The sequence below is a fragment of the Sus scrofa genome, chromosome 2 (assembly GCF_054392235.1).
Source record: "Sus scrofa isolate SSC_HxYL_T2T_F1_AM1 chromosome 2, Sscrofa_HxYL_maternal_Yorkshire_Landrace_v2.0, whole genome shotgun sequence".
NCBI classification, from domain to species: Eukaryota; Metazoa; Chordata; class Mammalia; order Artiodactyla; family Suidae; genus Sus; species Sus scrofa.
The window spans coordinates 4,539,110-4,556,983 of NC_139384.1; the positions used below are offsets into that span (position 1 = coordinate 4,539,110).

The 17,874-nt window shown below is 59.6% G+C and overlaps 1 protein-coding gene across 6 annotated transcripts in view; it reads right to left on the reverse strand.

The window, feature by feature from the left end:
• Positions 1-3,188: 3,188 nt before the first annotated feature.
• LRP5 (LDL receptor related protein 5) overlaps positions 3,189-17,874 on the reverse strand; it is a 119,871-nt gene continuing 105,185 nt past the window's right edge. For 2 of the 6 annotated variants that reach the window (XM_021082720.2, XM_085010556.1), the window contains exons 18-23: positions 17,004-17,240; positions 14,334-14,444; positions 11,987-12,223; positions 11,620-11,759; positions 4,956-5,053; positions 3,189-3,650 (exon numbers count right to left, since the gene is read on the reverse strand). In XM_021082720.2, coding sequence (XP_020938379.2) covers positions 3,389-3,650; positions 4,956-5,053; positions 11,620-11,759; positions 11,987-12,223; positions 14,334-14,444; positions 17,004-17,240 — 1,085 coding nt within the window. In that variant the 3' untranslated portion in view covers positions 3,189-3,388. Of the gene's footprint in view, positions 3,651-4,955; positions 5,054-9,933; positions 10,056-11,619; positions 11,760-11,986; positions 12,224-14,333; positions 14,475-17,003; positions 17,241-17,874 lie in introns of those variants that run through there. The other 4 variants (XM_021082719.2, XM_085010555.1, XM_021082723.2 and 1 more) reach the window with 3 other exon arrangements.

A 17,874-nucleotide genomic window follows, 5' to 3' on the forward strand; every position in this document is an offset into this window, starting at 1 on the left:
TTGAGAAGGAGGTATTTCCCTCCTGGTATTTCCCTCCAGGACTGTTTGCTGGCGGCCCAAGTATTGGTAGAAAGGGAACCACTAGGGCTGCTAATGATTGGGGCCCCCGTGGAGGTTTTGGGGGAAGAAGAGGCCAGGGGAGAGGCAGAGGGGCGGGCATCTGGGAGAGGCCCTCGGGGGGTGCCTTGGTGGGACCCCAGCCCCATTATCTGAGGTGTGGTCCCACAGGGGGTCCCAGCACTGGAAGTGCCCCCTAAGTGTCTCTCAGGGAGGAACTGTGTAGGGGCCCGATGGGATCCGAGCCCACCCAGCCTCCGACCCCCCGGACGTCTCAGGGACAGAACCTTCATCACTGGCCACAGCCTGCTTCCCCAGCGTCCTGCTTGGCAGTGGACACGCCCACATCTGGTCCCATGGATTTTGCTCAGCTGCCCAGAACAGCTGTTGACCCAAAGGGTTTCCAGACCCTGGGCAGGGAGGAGCTCCCACACCCAGTGGCGGGCAGAGCTGAGCAAGTGGCTCATCTCTGACGGGGTTGGCGGGGAGGGAACCTCCTGACAGGAGGGAGATGCCACAGGGCTCAGTCGGGGATGGCTGAGACTTGGGGAACAGCGGGTGTCACCACGGAGGCGCGAGAGGCTGGAGGGAAGGTCGAAGCCGTTTGGGCCACACTGAGGAGGACCCAGGAGCCAGGTGGTAATGTTTATGGGATAAAGGCAGGATTGAACGAATGAATGAAAACAATTCTGGCTTGACTTCTTGTTCCCCAGGCTTTGGGTTCCTCACCTGCAAATAGGGAAAACCATTTACCTAGCTGGGCTGTTGTGAAGTTTAAATGAAATAAACCGGATTAACTTCACCCCCTCACTTGAGATACAGATTAGACATCACCTCCTCCAGGAAGCCCTCCCTGTCTTCCCATGTGAATATGGGCCCCAGGATATCTCAACACCCTGCTTTCCCCACAGCTTCGGAAACTGCCTCCATTACTGGATTTTGAGCACTTTTAGAGGGAGGGTCACATGTGATGACTCTCTGGGTCCCTCAGAGTGTGACTTAAGTGCAGAGCGCTGCACACAGGCACTGCTTCCCGAAGGCTGGCAGATTTGCTTGGCACACAGGAGGCTGGTGGGTTGACCCCCACTGCCCCTAGCGGACCCCATGGCAGGAAAGGATGCAGCGCACTGCTCCTGGCCATCAGTGGCTCTATCAGGGGGTCCGTGGGAGGGGGAGGGACCGTGCAAGGTGGTTCGACCTCCCCCCAGTGCAGAGACCACCAGGACAGCAGCCCAGCCCCCCACCCCCACCCCTCGCCAGGTCCCTGGTGTCCCAAGCCGCCTGGATGGCGGGCTGGGCAGGAGAGTGTTGGCGGGGGGGGGCGGGGGTCTCCCCTCTGAGGCAGCTGCTGCTCCTGGGTCAGCAAAGGTGCCCCCACCCCGCTGGCTGCCCACACGGAGCCTGGTGCTTTCGTGAGCTCCTCGGGGCACGAGGCCCAGGTGCCCTGAGCCTCTGCAGCATCTCCGTGGGCAGGGGACCCCGCCTTGGGCCTGGGAGCCCGTTCTTAGCGCTGTGTTCTTAGCGCTGTGACCTGGGGCAACATGTCACCTCTCCCTCTTACCAAGGACCTGCTACTCGCCAGGCCCCAACTGGGCGAGGTTTATCTCCCGGAAGCCTGGCCGCAGGCCTCGGCCGGGTTACCACACCCTCCTGGGCAGCAGCTGGGCGAAGAGGATAAGAGCTGAAGCTTCTCAGGCAGAAGCAGATGTCACCCCTGCAGTCTATGAAGGGGCCCCGAGCCCAGGTCTCCTCCCCGGGGGCATTGGCAGCTCTGAGTCGGCACTTCCACATGGTGACTTTGCACCCATGGCAGGTCACCCCTGTCCCCCCCTCCCGCTGCCAATGACCTTGGGTTCGGGGAGGCTACTCCTCAAAGGTCTGTCCCAGGAGGCCAGGCTGGTCCCAGCTCTATCCCTACAGAGCCACCGCCCGCCTCATCTCACCTGCCTCCCTGCCCTCAGCTGTCACCTCTGCACTCCAGGCCCCGGGGGGTCAAAGGCGCAATCTCGGGGTTGTGGAGGGAGGCACTCCCTCCAGATGAGGTTGGAGAACCAGCAGAGGGTGCTCCCAGCCCTTGGCCTGGACCTTCCAGGAGTCAGGCCTCCCTGGCTGCTGCATCTCCTTCTTCCCTGTCCAACAGCCCAGCCTCCTCAGGACACACAGGTTGCTGACTCCTCTGTTGCCTCCTGCACCACCAGGGGCAGGGGCGGGGGCGGGGGCACCGGGCGGGCCTCAGGCAGCGGGTACTGCCCACCTCCATGCGAACTGGGCTCTACACAGCCTGTCTGCAGAAATGGACGTAGGGGGTGTGGGACGGGGGAGCGAGGGGCTCCCTCCCCAACCCGAGGTGAGTGCCCCAGGCCTAATCTAAGGCAGTGAAGCAAAAGGAAAGAAGCAGAGTGAAATTTCCATGTGAAAATGGACCCAGCCTTCACCTCTCCTTAGAGTTCCCCCTCCAGCCTCAACATCTCGTTTTTGCTTTTTGAAAGGGCTGCACCTGTGGCATATGGAAGTTCCTGGGCCTGGGGTCGAATCAGAGCTGCAGCTGCTGGCCACAGCCACAGCCACAGCAAAGCAGGGTCCGCACTGCATCTACGATCTACACAACGGGCAGCAACTATGGATCCTGAGCGAGACCAGGGATGGAAGAGGCGCCTCCTCAGGGATGCTGTTTTAGGTCCTTGACCTGCTGAGCCACAGAGGGAACTCCCCCCAGTTCCGTTCTGATGGGCAGCAGCAGCCCGGGGGCCCACACACACAGGCTGGTCAAGTGGTAGCAGGGAGTGACCAGGGACCAGCCCAAAGCCCAGGGATATAATCTGCAGAGCCCAGTGTGAGAGGAAAATACAGGGCCTTGATCTTCAAAATTATTTTGAATTTCAGGACGGCAACAGCAGAGCACGAAATCGAGCGTCAGGTCGTGCATGAGTCAGGCATCCACGAAGCTGCCCTGCCAGCGGGCCCTCTGCCCAGAGGCGTGACCCCTCCCTGGTGGCGAGCAGCCCGTGCCCAGAAGGATAAGCGCACAACTCCAGCAGCTGTCGGGGGGTGGGGCGGGGGCCGGGACGGCGTTGTCTCTGCCGGGACACTCAACTCGAACACACACGTGGCATGAAAGAATGGCCATGACGTTTTAAAAAATTAGGTTTATAAATATTTTCTGCACTGTACAAAGTCTTCCCCGCCCGGCCCACCCATCACTGTTCACATTTCTCATGTTTTTAAAATCCCAACTATATTTATTTTTTAAATCATAAAATATAATTTTTTCTTTGTTCATATTTAAAACTATTTACACGGGCACAGAGAGGCCGGGGTGGCCCGGCCGAGGTCAGGACGAGTCCGTGCAGGGGGACGGTGGGGGCGGGAAGAGGTGGAAGTAACTCCTTTCCGTGGCGGGCGAAGGCGGGCAGCTGTCCTCCGCCGACAGGTACTGGCTGTGCGGCGTGGGCGGGGGTGGGTAGGGGTCTGAGTCCGAGTTCAAATCCAGGTAGTACTTGCTGGCCTTCCAGCGGCTGGCGCTGTAGTCGCTGTCGCACACGTCTGTACTGCAGGGCGTCGTCGGGGGCGCCATGCCGCGGATGATGTAGGGCCTGCGGAGAAAGGGGACCTCCGTTCAGAGGGGCCCACATGCATGTTCGCCTATCGGGCATGGGGGGCCCCCAGCTGGGTGGCCTCTCTGAGCCTCCGCATCACTGCCTCTGAAGTGGGCGCGCCCACACCTACCCTGCAGGCTGCCAAGCCCAGGCCCCGACAGGGACAGCAGCCCCAGGTCAAGGTCACCTTCATGGGGAGCAGGGCCTCCAGAGCCCACCCAGCTCACCTTGGGCAGCTCACGTAACCTCTCTGAGCTTCAGTGACTCATTGACAAAATGGAGAAACAGATAGGGCGGCGGGGGCGGGGGGGGGGGGGGCGCCGCAGGGCGGCGGGGGGGGAAGTGGGGGGGTGCGAGGTGTTGGGTGGGACCCAAATCAGGACAGAGAGCGAAGCATGTGGCAGACCGGAGGCTGAGGGGCCCGGGCAGGCTGCTATGGATGTGACCACCCTGGGACAGGCTGTGACACTGAAGCAGCGGGGAGCCACTGCAAGTTCTTGAACTGGGCAGTGACCCAGGGAAGAGCTGTGCCTCTCCTGGGGCTGGGCCCTGCAGTTCCTGAAACAGCCACCAGATGGCAGGCGGCGCCGTTCCAGGAGGGTGGGCAGCCTCGTCACCCCCAAAGCCCCGCTCTCTACCCGGCGAGCAAGCCTGGCTGGGGCACCCCCTCCACCTGCCCGATCGGTAGGGTAGCTCGCCTGGGCGCGAAGGACCCAGGGCACCTGGTCGGTGAGCCCTGTTGGCTGAGACCACAGGGTTGAAGGTCAGCAGGTTCGCCCTGCCCACCCCGGCTCTGACCCACCCACCGCTGGACGCAGGCCAGCAGCCCTGGATCCTGCTCCTTCTCAACGTTCTCCAGGGGCCCCTCCCCACCCGGGTGGGGTGTGCCGCCCCGACCTGGGCAGCTGCGGGTGTGGCCCGTGAGTTTCCCGGGTTCAAACAGGCCCTGGCAGTGAGTCAGGAGGAAGGATGGCCCGATCGGGGGCCCGCCTCGCCTGCACGCCCATGGACGGCGACCGGCCGGGTCCCAGCCCTGGATTCAGGCCTAGGCCCAGGGTCCTCTGGGGGCGGGGCCGACCGCGGTGGGGAATCCCCTGGTGGCGCCATTCAAGGCCACATCTGGGCCCCGGCTTGCAAAACACCCTGCCCCAGTGGGATCTGAACTCTGGACCTAGAAGGGAGGCGGCATGTGGGCCTAGGGCAGGAAGGCCCAGAGCACGCCCCCTCCCCCCCACCCCTCTTCGCCGGCTCCCCCGGGAAATGCGAACAAGGCTCCAGTGCCACAGGGAGAGGCCTCCGTACCTGTAGGGCCTGGCGGCGGCCGGAATGTTGGAGGAGTAGAACACGTCCAGGTTGTAGAGGGAGGGGTCCGTGGCGGGGGATGGTGGCGGGTTCAGGATCTGAGGGGAGCCAAGCAAGGTCACGTGGGCCACCCCTGCCCGGTTCCCTCCTCCTGGGACCCGTCCTGGTCTGGGGAAGGGGAGCGGCAGTGGCGGCCCCGAGGATGGGCACAGGCGCCAGCAGGGTGGCTGCAGAGGCCCACCCCGCTGACCGGCGGCGACCCCCCGCCCCTGCCGGGTGCTCGGCTGTGCGCTCAGGTCCTCTGCACCACGTCACCGGCAGGGAGATGCCCCTGCAGGTCCCGGCGTGTCGCCGCGCCCAGAGCACCTCTCCAGGTTCCTCTGGGACTTTGCTGCCAACTCCCCTCTTTAGGCTTCTGCTTCCCCATCTCCTTCCACGTGATGCAAAGTCTAATTCCTATAATTGATTCCTTATTCCTAACACTCAGGGGACCTGCTCCCTGGGGGTGCCACATGGAGGGAGGGGCACTGCCCGCTCTCCCCATGCCTCTCGGCTAATCAGGAAAGGGTGGCCCTTTCTTAAGGGACCCCACTGCCCCCCAAATTGTAATAATAAAGGCACAGCTCTCGCACGGGAACCCGCCCTCCAGAGCCAGGCGGCAGGAAAGGGACAGAGGGACCTGGGGTCCAGACACAACAGGTCAGGTCTGCACCTTCCCCAGCACCCCGCCTCCGCCGAGCCGTCCCTGCAGGGGGCGCTCTCACTGCGTGCCTGGGGCTGAACCCCCCGTGGAGGCGAGGCGAAGGGCAGGGCCTTTCTTCCCGGGCGGAGGAGGGTCTGATTCCGGTTTCACCTCCTCCCAGCTGCAGCGTGAGGGCCTCCGCCTCGGCTCTAAAACGGGGCGAAGGAGACGGGCTTCCTTCCCCGGGCTGTCCGGACACTCAGTAACTACAAGCGCCCAGGCCCGTCCCCCTGCCCTTCAGGAACCCGCATGGGCCCCTCTCCTTATTCTGGGGGTCCTCCGTGGCCTGGGGATTCCTCAGGATTTGACCCCAAAGTTGGGAGGGCAGAAATCAGGCAGGGAAGCCCGGCAGAAACGGTCTCCCCCAGGAGCCCAGGCCCGTGGGGTCCTATTTCTGCATCTGCCCTTGAACTTGACTGGATGTGGCTTCTCCCCATTCCTGCCTCCAGGGCGGGCTGCCCACATCCCTCCCTCCTCTGCCGGAGGTCCAAGCTACTTCCCCCAGGGTGTCGGAGATGTGAAGGTTGGGGGGTTGTGGAGAAGTCACCCCCATTCTGCAGTGGGCAGATTTCTAGCAAGTTCTGCCCAGGTAGCACCCAGGTGACTTCTCTGTCATCTGGTGACTGGGGCTGGAGGCTCCCCCCTGGTCACTCTCTCTTAGCCGATCTGCTTTTCCCATGTTTTAAGAGTTCTCTTTGCCTCTTTCTGGCCAATTCCCTGGAATTCCCATCCCTGCTCATAAGTCTGTATATTGAACTTTCTCTGTTCAAATCACCAGGTGGTTTCTGTCTGCTGATTGGACGGCGACTAACAAAGGCCACCTGGTCGCCATCAGCACAGAAATAAAGCCGATGTCTCCCGCCTCACTCCGTACCTCTAATTCTATTCCTGGAGAATCAAAGTTTTAACTATAAGCATGAAACCTTGAGAACATGAAGAAAGAGAGCATAGAAACTGTGTGTGTGTGTGTGTGTGTGTGTGTGGAGGGAAAGCCTTTCTGGGCATGGCCCAAGAAACCCCAGATATCCACAAATGATTGACAGCATCCTTGTATAAATGGCAACACACAACATAAACCAAATCAAAAGACAAAAAGCCAGGAAAAATATTTTCAACCCATATCTCAGGAAATAGCCCAATTTTATTCTATTTTGTTTTTTTTAGGGTCACAGCCGCAGCATATGGAAGTTCCCCAGACCAAGGGTCAAATCGGAGCTGCAGCTGCCGACCTACACCACAGCCACAGCAATGCAGGAACCGAGCCGCATCTATGAGCTACACCACAGCTCGTGGCAACGCTGCAGGATCTTGTTATTGGTCTGGGAACTTCCATAGGCTGCGGCTGTGGCCCTAAAAAGACAAGAAAGACCAAAAAAAAAAAAAAAAACCCCAAACTCCCCTAACTGGATCCTTAACCATTGAGCAAGGCCAGGGATCGAAACCGCAGCCTTTTGGATACTAGTTGGGTTCTTAACCTGCTGAGCCACAAGGGGAACTCCAAAAATGAATTTTTTTTTTTTTTGGTCTTTTTGCCATTTCTTGGGCCACTTCCGTGGCATATGGAGGTTCCCAGGCTAGGGGTCGAATCGGAGCTGTAGCCACCAGCCTACGCGCCAGAGCCACAGCAATGCGGGATACGAACCGCATCTGCAACCTACACCACAGCTCACGGCAACGCCGGATCCTTAACCCACTGAGCAAGGGCAGGGATCGAACCCACAACCTCATGGTTCCTAGTCGGATTCGTTAACCACTGCGCCACGACGGGAACTCCCAAAAACGAATTTTTAAAATACCAAAAACTCAATAGGAAAATGACATAAACATCACTTCTGAGACACTAAAACTACAAAAGACATTAAACACACAAAAAGATATTTGATGCCATTCGTAGTAAGAGAAATATAAATTAAAATGACACCACCAGACCATTTTTACCCCAAATTAAACCTGAGGAGCGTGTATGGAGAGGGAGAGTTGTGCTGGCGCGGCCCTCTGCTGGCGGGAAGATGTCCCCTCCAGAGGCCCCTTGGGCCCGAGGGGTCAGGATGACCACACAGTCCCTGCCGCCTCCCCTCAGGGTTCCAGGTAGTGCTGCTGGAGTAACAAGACCCTGGGAGCAGCTGGACACCCACTGGGCGCTGTCCATGCAAGGGCGCTGTCCAGTCACCAAGAAGGGGACAGCCCTGCCACCAGGGTGCAGGAGCAGGGAGGCAGGGCAGGGAGTGGTCGGCTCAGGCCCGAGGGCCCAGTGCCCTTAACTCTCACTTCCTTAGCCCCCTCCCGTTTGCAAAATGGGAAGATGAGTGAGCCCCCTTCTGGAATTGGGGAGATACGGCACTTCTGTACCCCTCAGACGGGCTTCGTAGGAGTTCCCGTGGCGGCACAGTGGAAATGAGCCCAGGGAGTATCCATGACGATGTGGGTCTGATCCCTGGCCTCCATCAGTGGGTTAAGGAGCCAGCATTGCTGTGGGCTGTGGTGTAGGTCGCAGACGCGGCTCGGATCTGGCTTCGCTGTGGCTGTGGTGTAGTGTAGGTCAGCAGCTACAGCTCCGATTGGTCCCCTAGCCTGGGAACATCCATATGCAGTGGATGTGGCCCTAAAAACAAACAAACAAACAAAATAGAAGTGCTTTCATAAATGCCAGCTTTTTTTTGGGGGGGGGGGACTGCGCCCAGGGCTTGCGGAAGTTCCCACGCCAGGGATCGAACTCATGACACAGCAGTGTCTGGAGCCACAGCAGTGACATTGCTGGATCCTTAACCTGCTGCGCCACCAGAGAATTCCAATGCCAGCTTTTAGAAGCAAGGCTCAGAGGAGTTCCCAGTGTGGTGCATGGGTTAAGACTCTGACTGCGGCAGCTCGGGTGGCTGTGGAGGCTTGGGTTTGATCCCTGCTCAGGATAGTGGGTGAAAGGATCCAGCACTACTGCAGCTGCAGCTCAGATTCAATCCTCTGCCCAGGAACTTCCCTATGCTAGGGGTGTGGCTATAAAAAGAAAAAAAAACAAAAACCAAAACCAAAAAAACAAGGCTCAGAGGGGCGCTCTCGTTATTCAGATGAGACCATGTGGATTTTAAAAAGAACGCATGAACCTACTCCGTACGAGGCTCTCATGATGGATACCTGTCATCACGCAATTGTCTAAACCCGCAGAATGATATGGCCCCAAGAGCAGACTCAGGCGTGCACCGTGCATGACGGCGGGTAGGTTCACGGACCCTAACAAGCGTCTCCCCCTGGTGGGGGGGGGTGTTGGCAGAGGGGGAGGAAGGGGGATTTGGGAAATCTCTGTACCCTCCTCTCAATTCTGCTGTGAGCATAGAATAGCTATATACATACACACACATATATATACATATTTATCTATTTTCATCTTTTGTCTGTTTAAGGCTGCACCCAAGGCACATGGAGGTTCCCAGGCTGGGGGTCTAATCGGAACTACAGCCGCTGGCCTACACCACAGCCACAGTCACGCCAGATCCGAGCTGCATCTGTGACCTACACCACAGCTCACGGCAACACCAGATCTTTAACCCACTGAGTGAGGCCAGGGATCGAACCCACAACCTCATGGTTCCTAGTCGGATTCATTTCCACTGTGCCACGTTGGGAACTCATATATATTTTTTTAAAAAAAATATATATATATATATATTTTTTAAAGTTTTCTTTAAAAAAATCCTGCATATGTGAGGCTGGTAAAATCTGAGCAAAGTCAGAGGAAGTCGTATCAAAGCTCTGGTTATGATGTTGAGCCACTGCTGCTAGAGACTCGAAGCTGGTGTCTCCCCAGGTCCCTATGTTGAAACAGAAACCCCAACATGAGGAAGGAAGTGGGGCCCTCGGGAGGCGCTTAAATCACGAGGGTGCAGCCCTCATGGATGGAATCCAGGCCCGTAAGAAAGGGACCCTAGAAAGCTCCTCGACCCCTTCCGCCACATACAGGTCCGACAGCCACCAGGAACCGGAAACTGGGCCCTCGACAGACACCCAACCTGCCAGAACCTTGATCTTGAGTTCTCCAGCCTCGGGGACTGCGAGAAATACCCGCGTGTGGCCTGAGCTGCCCAGTCTACGGCAGCTTTGTTAGAGCAGTGCAAAGATGACTGACTCACGGGTCCGTGAGAAGCCGCCACTGGGAACACTGGTGAAGGGGCAAAAGGACCTCGCAGTATTACGTCTTAGAGTATGTGCACATCTATAATGATCTCAAAATGTAAAACAAAAAAATAAAGTCCACAATCTTTTTATTTTTTTCTGGCTGTGCCCATGGCATGTGTTGGTTCCTGAGTCACGGCAGTGACAATGCCAGATCCTTAACCCGCTGGACCACAACGACCTCGGGTGTGGCCCTAAAAAGCCAAAAAAAAAAAAAAAAGCTGGCTTCGTGCAGGGCTTTTTTTGGGGATGGTGATATTTTCTAAAATTAACCGTGGGGCTGGTTGCGCAACGCTGTGAATACACTAAAAACCACCAAACTGTACACGTGAAGTGGGTGAACTGTACGGTCTGCGACTTATACCTCAATAAAACTGTTTTAAAAGAAATGCTGGTGGTTAATGTCATCTCTTGCTGCTAAAGAAGATCCCCTCCCACCCCCCGCCGCCAGTTCCTAGCAGAGCCTGGGAACATCCTGGGGTCTGCGTGGGGGCCTGGGGGGCTGGGGGGCTGTCCTAGAGTTCCTGGTGCTTCCGGCTGGTTCCATCGGGCACCTGAAAGCCAGGCGACAGGAGCCATAAGGAGGACGAGAGTTTGGGGACCACGTTCTTAAGCTCCAGCCTCCTCTGCCCTCAGCACGGTCGGGCCCCGAAGCTTCCAGGAGGCTCGGGTCCCAACCCAAGATGACACCCCCTGCTCTTTCCTCCCTCCGAGGCCTTGCCCCGGTCAGACACAACAAGAAGGGGCAACATCCCCAATGTGGGGGACACCCAGAAAGGCGGGAAGGCCCAGCCCTGGTGGGTGGGGTTTGATGGAGATCCCCCCTCCCCAGGGAAGGTCCCAGGGGCTGTCTTCGCCTCAGAAGAGTGTGTCATCACAGGAGGTCAGGTTTCAAGGATTTAAACAGCACAGAGGAGTTCCTGCTGTGGTGCAAAGGGATCAGGGGTGTCTCTGCAGCTCCTGGATGTGGGTTTGGGCCCCAGCCCCGCCCAGTGGGTTAAAGGAGCTGGTATTGCCTCAGCTGCAGTGTAGGCCGCATCTGTGGCTCAGATCTGATCCCTGGCCGGCTAACTCCATATGCCGCGGGTTGGCCAAAAAAAAAAAAAAAAAAGAAAGAAAGAAAAAAAAGCATAGAACCACATCAAGTCAGAAGCTGAGGTCTAGGTATCTCCAGCTTCATGTTTGGGCATCAACCTTACCCCGGGTACCCTGGGGCTGTGCCCTCGGAAATGGGGGTCTTTCCCCACCAGCCACGAGGAGAGGGTCCCTTCTCGGGATGCTGAGTGGGGCTCGGATACCGGGGGCTTTGGGACTTTGCCACCTGCACAGTCATTTCATTCCAGGGTGTCGCTCAGCCAGGGGCTGGCCTCTCGCCCTGCTTGGCCTTCTGGAAGCCTCAGGGAACATTTCAGCCACAAACGTCACCCTGAGAGCACGGTCCTCAGAAAACAATCCAGCCCTTGTCTGGGAACCAGCAAGCCCCGGGGCGGGAAACCATAGGGTCTTCCCGGTGGGGACACTGAGGGAAGCTCACAAGGCCCCCTCAGTGCACCCCATCCTGGCAGGTCCTGCAGACCAAAGACGGCCACCCAGACCTGGAAACTCCCAGCAGCAGCCCTGCAAGGCGGGATGTTTGGGAGATGCCCCATTTTGGGTTTTTAGGTGGCTTTCAGAGGACCCACCAGGGCCAGGGTGCTCTCTTTCCCAAACGGAGAATGTTCACCCCCAGGCGGCCAGGCCTCCCCTGCCGCCACTCACCGGCGGGTACAGCGTGGCCTTGGTGCTGGATGAGCTGCTGGACGAGGCCCCGGTGACGTGGTTCCGGTCGTAGAGGGGCACCCCGGCCCGGCCCCCCATCAGGCTCACGGAGCTCATCATGGACTTGCTGCAGGAGATGCCTACGGGCGGAGGGCGCAAGGCCGGTCACAGACACGGTGCCCTCTCCCCAACTCCGCTGCCCAGGGGGCCCAGGTGCAGGCGAGTAAATTCTACCTGATTAGCATCCCCGCCCGGCTGTCCCCAAGGGACGCCTCAGGACACACCCCACAAGAGATTCTCAGGCCACGTCCGAAGAGCATCCCCGCCCCGGGCACCCTCCCACCTCCGGGCTGCCTCGGCTCCTTACCTGGGAAGGGCCCGTGCTGGGAGCCGCCCGGCGCGATGAAGTTGAGGGGCACGTGGGGGGTCCCACTGACGTACTCGTGCGGGAAGGGCCCGGTGGCCCCCGCGTAGCGCTGACACACCACGCGCTGGCACACGAAGTAGACCCCGCCCATGACGAAGAGCGACAGGATGATGCCAATGACCGGCCCGATGGCGCTGCTGTGGGCCGGGCTGTCGTCCGAGGGCAGCTTGGTGATTTCTGTCGGAGGACAAGCCGGGTCAGAGGGTGGGTGTGACCTGAAAAGGGCCTCTTGCCAGGGGGCGCGAGGGCCCAGGAGGGGCTGCTCCTGCCCAGGCCCAGCACCCACAGACGCAGGCGGGAAAGAAGGAGACGCTGGGGCTGGGGCAGCACCCCTGACGGGCTGCCCCTCCTCTTCTGCCTGATGGAGCCCCCCAGCTTTCCACAGGGACTCCCCCAAAGCAGCCCCCACTGATCCCCTAACTGGGGAGCTTCCCGGCTGGAAGTGCAGGCACGGGGTGCTCCCACGTCTCCTTCCCTGGAGCCTGAGCAGCAGGCTGCGGGTATGGGGGTGGGTAGGACCATGCAGAGGCCGGCCGGGCTGGGGTCTTCACCCACGGGGCTGGCTGCGCCCCTCAGGCCTGCCTGCTGCAGAGGCCAGGAACCCTGAAAAACCCAAAGCATGGGAACTGTGAGGAGTGGAGTACGTCAGCATCTAGATTTGGGGGGCTCAGCCAACCCCCCCCAAAGCCAGGAGCCAGCTCAGGGCTGCAGGGGTGCACCCAGCAGTCCTTCTGGGTGCCCTGCGTATAGAGTTCCCGGGCGGGGGTGCTCCTGGGCCTCGCTCCGCTATCACAGCCACCTGCGGGATGGAGGGCACGTCTGGGTTCTAGACTCGGCTTTGGAAAAGGACATTCACTTGCCCATCGGGTTCGCACAACGATTCTGGAGACGACCACCGAGGTCCCCCAGCCAGCCCGAGCCCACAGGAAAGGAGCAGAGCTGCTGGTTCGGGTGGCGAGGCCTCACTCTGGAGAAACATCACCCCCGGCCTCTGGGGCCACAGTCACACAGGAGGCTGCAGACAGACACACTGGGCACCCGCCCAGCAGAGGATCGGGGCTCAGACCCCGGAGGCCCCCCTGTTGCCCTCGGACCCCAGACCACATCCTTAAGATGGTATCTGAGGGGCCTGACCCGGGCTGACCTGAAGGTGCCCAAGTGCTCAGTGAGCCCCCTGGGGACCCCTCCTTCTGCCCCCTCCCAAGGCTTCTCTACGCTGCAGTCAGAGCTCTCAGCCCAGGTCCCTCTGCAGTGGACAAGGCGGTCGTGTCCCCAGACACACAGACATAGTCCCACTTCCTGTCTGGAAATCCAGCTCCTTTTTTTTTTTTTTCCCCGGTCTTTTTAGAGCCACACCCACGGCATAAGGAAGTTTCCAGGCTAGGGGTCCAATCAGAGCTGCAGCTGCTGGCCTCCACCACAGCCACAGCCACACGGGATCCTTAATCCACTGAGTGGGGCCAGGGATTGAACCTGCATCCTCATAGATACTAGTTGTGTTCTTAACCCACTGAGCCATAATGGGAATGTCCCTTCTTTTTCTGCTTTTTTGGTTTTTTTTTAAATGGCCACATGTGAGACATACGGAAGTTCCCTGGCCAGGGACTGAATCCAAGCCACAGCTGTGGCAATGCCAGATCCTTTAACCCTTGCTCCAGGCCGGAGATTGAACCTGCACCTCTGCAGTAACCCAAGCCATTGAGGTCAGATTCATAACTCACTGCACCTCAGCGGGAACTCCCTCCAGCTCCCTTCCTGACTGAATCAGACAAGCTTTCAAGAGCCGCTGCCTCCAGGAAGCCTTCCCTGACTGCTCTGGTTTCACATTCTCTGGCTCCTGTACCCCTGACTGTGTGGGCGAGGAGCATGCAGCATGTATGTGTGCGTTCGCTGCCAGGGAACAGGCCCAGCCCCTACCCTGTCAGAGTAATCCTGCTGACAGAGGCGGCTGAGTGAGGTCTCCGGACAGAAGCGTGCCACCATACCCTCAGGCCTGGCCTGGCACAGTCAGGCCCACCCGCCTAAGCCTTCTCCAGTGCGGGCCTGCCTCTGAGCCTCTGTCCCAGCTGGACTGCCCCTGGACTCACAGTCTCCCCTGCCCCCTCGTCACAGCTGTCTCCACCTCCAGGAAGGCTTCCTGGCTTCCCTGCCAAGGCCAGATATGCCTGAGCTCCCTACCTCCTTGGTCCCCGCCCTTTCCCGCCTCTAGACTCCCCAGTCCTGGGGCAGTCCCTGGCACAGGGTGACCCGCACCCGGCCTCCCGGCCTCCCGGCGAAGCCAGCTCACCGCACATGAGCTCGTCAGAGCCGTCGATGCAGTCAGGAAAGGAGTCGCACTGCTGCTTGATGAGGACGCACTGGCCGCTGGCGCACCGGAACTGGTTGGGCAGGCAGACGGCTGCAAGGAGGGGCCTTGCGTTCAGGGAGGCTGGAGGGCATGACGCGGCCAGGAGCACTGAGCAGACGACCGCCGACCGGTGCTCCCTGCCCCGCTACCCCAGGCCCCACAACAAAGGTCTGGGTTCCACATGTAGAGCAGACAGCTGCACCCTTCTAGGAGCAGGTCGGGGCGTGGTCATGGCAAATCCCGCCTTGCCCGCCCCCTGGTGACCCCTGTTCTGAGGCCCATGCAGCGCGGGGCCGGCTGGCAGGGAAGGAACCTGATGTCACCCAGGAAGGGATCTCACCAGGAGGACCCCACGGCCCAGCGCCAGGCTCTCCCTGGTTACAGGGGCGGTGAGGGCCAACAGACAAGGCACCCCGAGGAGCCAGGCTTCCTGGGGCGGGGGCAGGCAGGGGACAGGTGACGTAGCAGCAGAGCTTGGAGGGTCAGGAAGGGAGCAGAGCTCAACCGAAGGCAAAGGCAGCCCAGGCCAGCAACTGGCGCAGCTCACGGCCTTTGGGGGGGGGGAAGAGGAAGGCTGAGCTCTGACTGCCGCCTCTGCCTCCCTGCTGACCGGCAGGGGCTGAAACTCTGCGAGGAGGCTCAGTCATCACCTGCCCCCAGTACTTGCAGGCCAAGCTCTCCCACTGCCCTGCCCCAGGCGCCCTGCTCTAGACACTGGAGACAAGGCACCCCGTTCTTGCAGTAACAGAGGGTGCAGCCCAGCGCCTGCACCAGGGCCTGCTGTCTTCCTGATGCTCCCCCCACCCCCAGACACGCGCAGGGGGGGAGGGAGGGCAAGGTCTCCGCTGAGATCTTGGCCAGAACACTGTGCTGGGGCCACGGGGGTAAGGCAGGGCTCAGCCAAATTTTCTGTAAAGAGCCAGATGGTAAAAAGCACTCAGGCTTTAAGGGCCCTAGACCTCTACTGTAACTACTACTGGGGCCACGGCTCGGATCGTTCCTGTTGGAAACTGAGACGCCTGAACCCGGGGAGATCTCGACAAGGCATTTTACTTCTGCAGCAGGGCGCATGCTCAAAAGCACAGAAGAAAAGACCCTCCCTCTTGACCCCTAACGCAGGGGATGGACCTGTCCCCTTCCCGTGGGTCAGGTCAGGGCGCACATTCTTCTCGAGTGGCTCCTTTGAAACAACTTGTTCCTGGGGGGGGGGGAGGGGGCTCTCAGGAAGGCGTTTCGGCCGAACCTGGGAGCAAAACGGAGTCACCAGGATTTCCTTTGACAGAAAAGACACGACGTTACTTTCCACACGACTCGGCTGTTTCAAGGCAGGAGGAGCCACAGACAACATGTAAATGCATGAGCCTGGCTGTGTCTCAGTCAAACCTTATTTACCAAAATAGCTAGTGGATTTGGCCCTCAGGCCGCGCTGTGCCAGTCCCTGTCTACTGTCTCCACCGAGGTCTCAGAAGGTCTGTGAACTGGAAAGTCTGAACCACTGCAGCTTTACAGAAACAGCTGGGGACATGATCCCCCGCGAGGCCTACCTCTGCCACAAGACAGCTCGGCTCATCACAAATGGGGGCAGAGCACGGTGAACAGACAGCAGGTGGATTATCCAAGAACAGGACTCGGTGCCTGGGGGGGTGGCCACTAGAACCACCTATTAACAGCCCAGGGGCATTCATGAGGCCGTGGTGCTGACAGCATGGGGCAGGAACCACCTGAGCAGGCCATTTATAAAAGGAAAACTCAGAAGTGTTCCCGTCGTGGCAGAGCGGAAACAAATCCGACTAGGATCCATGAGGTTGCAGGTTCAATCCCTGGCCTCGCTCAGTGGGGGAGGGATCTGGCGTTGCCGTGAGCGTTGCAAACGCGGCTCGGATCTGGTGTTGCTGTGGCTCTGACGTAGGCCGGCAGCAACAGCTCTGATTAGACCCCTAGCCTGGGAACCTCCATATGCCGCAGGTGTGGCCCGGAAAAAAGACAAAAGACTAAGTAAATAAATAAATTAAAAAAACATAAAAGGAGAACTCAGAGATACATGTTTGACTCTCACAGTCTAGAGGAAGATGCTGCTGGTCAGGGTGGACCCAGGTTGCCTAAGCAAATCTCCTTGGGACTCCCCGTTGGAAGGGATGCTAGAAAACCACCCAGGAGTTAGCATCATCCCTCAGACTGCCTGGTGGAGGACAGCACCGCCTTTGGGAATGGGGATTAGCCACAGCGCACACAGGGAAGTCCAGCTGAGCACTGGACTCGCCTCGGGTTTCTGTAAAGTTCTTGGCCGAGTGAAGGTGGGCAAGAGAGACAGAGAGACGCTCACAGTCCCGCCCTGAAGCCGAACTGCTGGGTGCGGCAGCTGGCAGGGTTTTCCTCAGTGGGCCTAAAACTAGCATTCTTCTCTCCCAAGCTGAGCTGAAATGTGCCTGGAAATTTTGCTCCAGGCAAAGGCTTTACAGTGACCCTACTTTTAGGTGGCCAGATAGAGCCCAAGTTCAAGGTGGGCAGGCCTAGCGGCTGCTGGAAACCCATGTGGAGCCTGGGGAGGGGCGGGGCCTGGGGAGGGGCGGGGCCTGGGCGGGGTCTGTGGGCCCGGGGGCGGGGCCTCACCATCGCAGTCCGCCTCGTCAGAGCGGTCCTGGCAGTCCGCCTCGCCGTCACAGCGCAGCCGCAGGTCGACGCACTGGCCCCGCGCACAGGGGAACTGGGCGGCCGAGCACACCGGGCAGCCCTCTTCGTCGCTCTGGTCGTCACACTCCGGGAAGCCGTCGCAGCGCCAGGCCCCTGGGATGCAGTCGATCTCCCCTGTGGCACACGCGAACTGGTCGGGGGAGCATGTGGGAGGCTCTGCGGAGGAGAGAAAGGCCATCACAGGCCGTCCAGCTGGATAGACACTGCGCAAAGCAGGAAACACACTCAATTCACCGGTGCTGGGGCCCCAAGGTCCTGCCTGCTGTCCCATCTCCAGCCCCAGCAGGTGATGAAGCTGTCAATGCAAAGCAGAGGGTCTGTGTGCCCGCCTGGCCACACCAGAGTGTCCACTGCACCCTGGGGCGTGTAGGAGGGCCAGCAACTGGGCGGTCAGCATAGCACCCTCACCTGTCACACACGGGGGCAGTGGAGCTGGAACTCTGCCGGTCGCCACTGCACCCACACCCACTGTGGCAGGTTGGGGGGCTGGTGGAGGACCCTGGCACCTTATTGAAGAGCGGGCTGAGGAAAGGCAGGGGTGAGGATCCCACAGAGGGCAGCGTGGGTGAGGAGGGGTTCAAAGGCTCCCTGGTGGAGGGAGTCGTGTGAGGGTGGCCGGCTGGGAGGGTGCAGGACTGGAAACCTGGGGCCGCCTCCCACCAGGTGGCCATGATAAGTCCCCCCACCTCGGGGTCAGCTTCCCGAGCGCAGGCCAAGTGCAGCCAGATGGTAGTGCTCAGGGGATGGCACTGTCCTGGCGGCCAGGGCTGGATGGGCACGGATGGGAGAG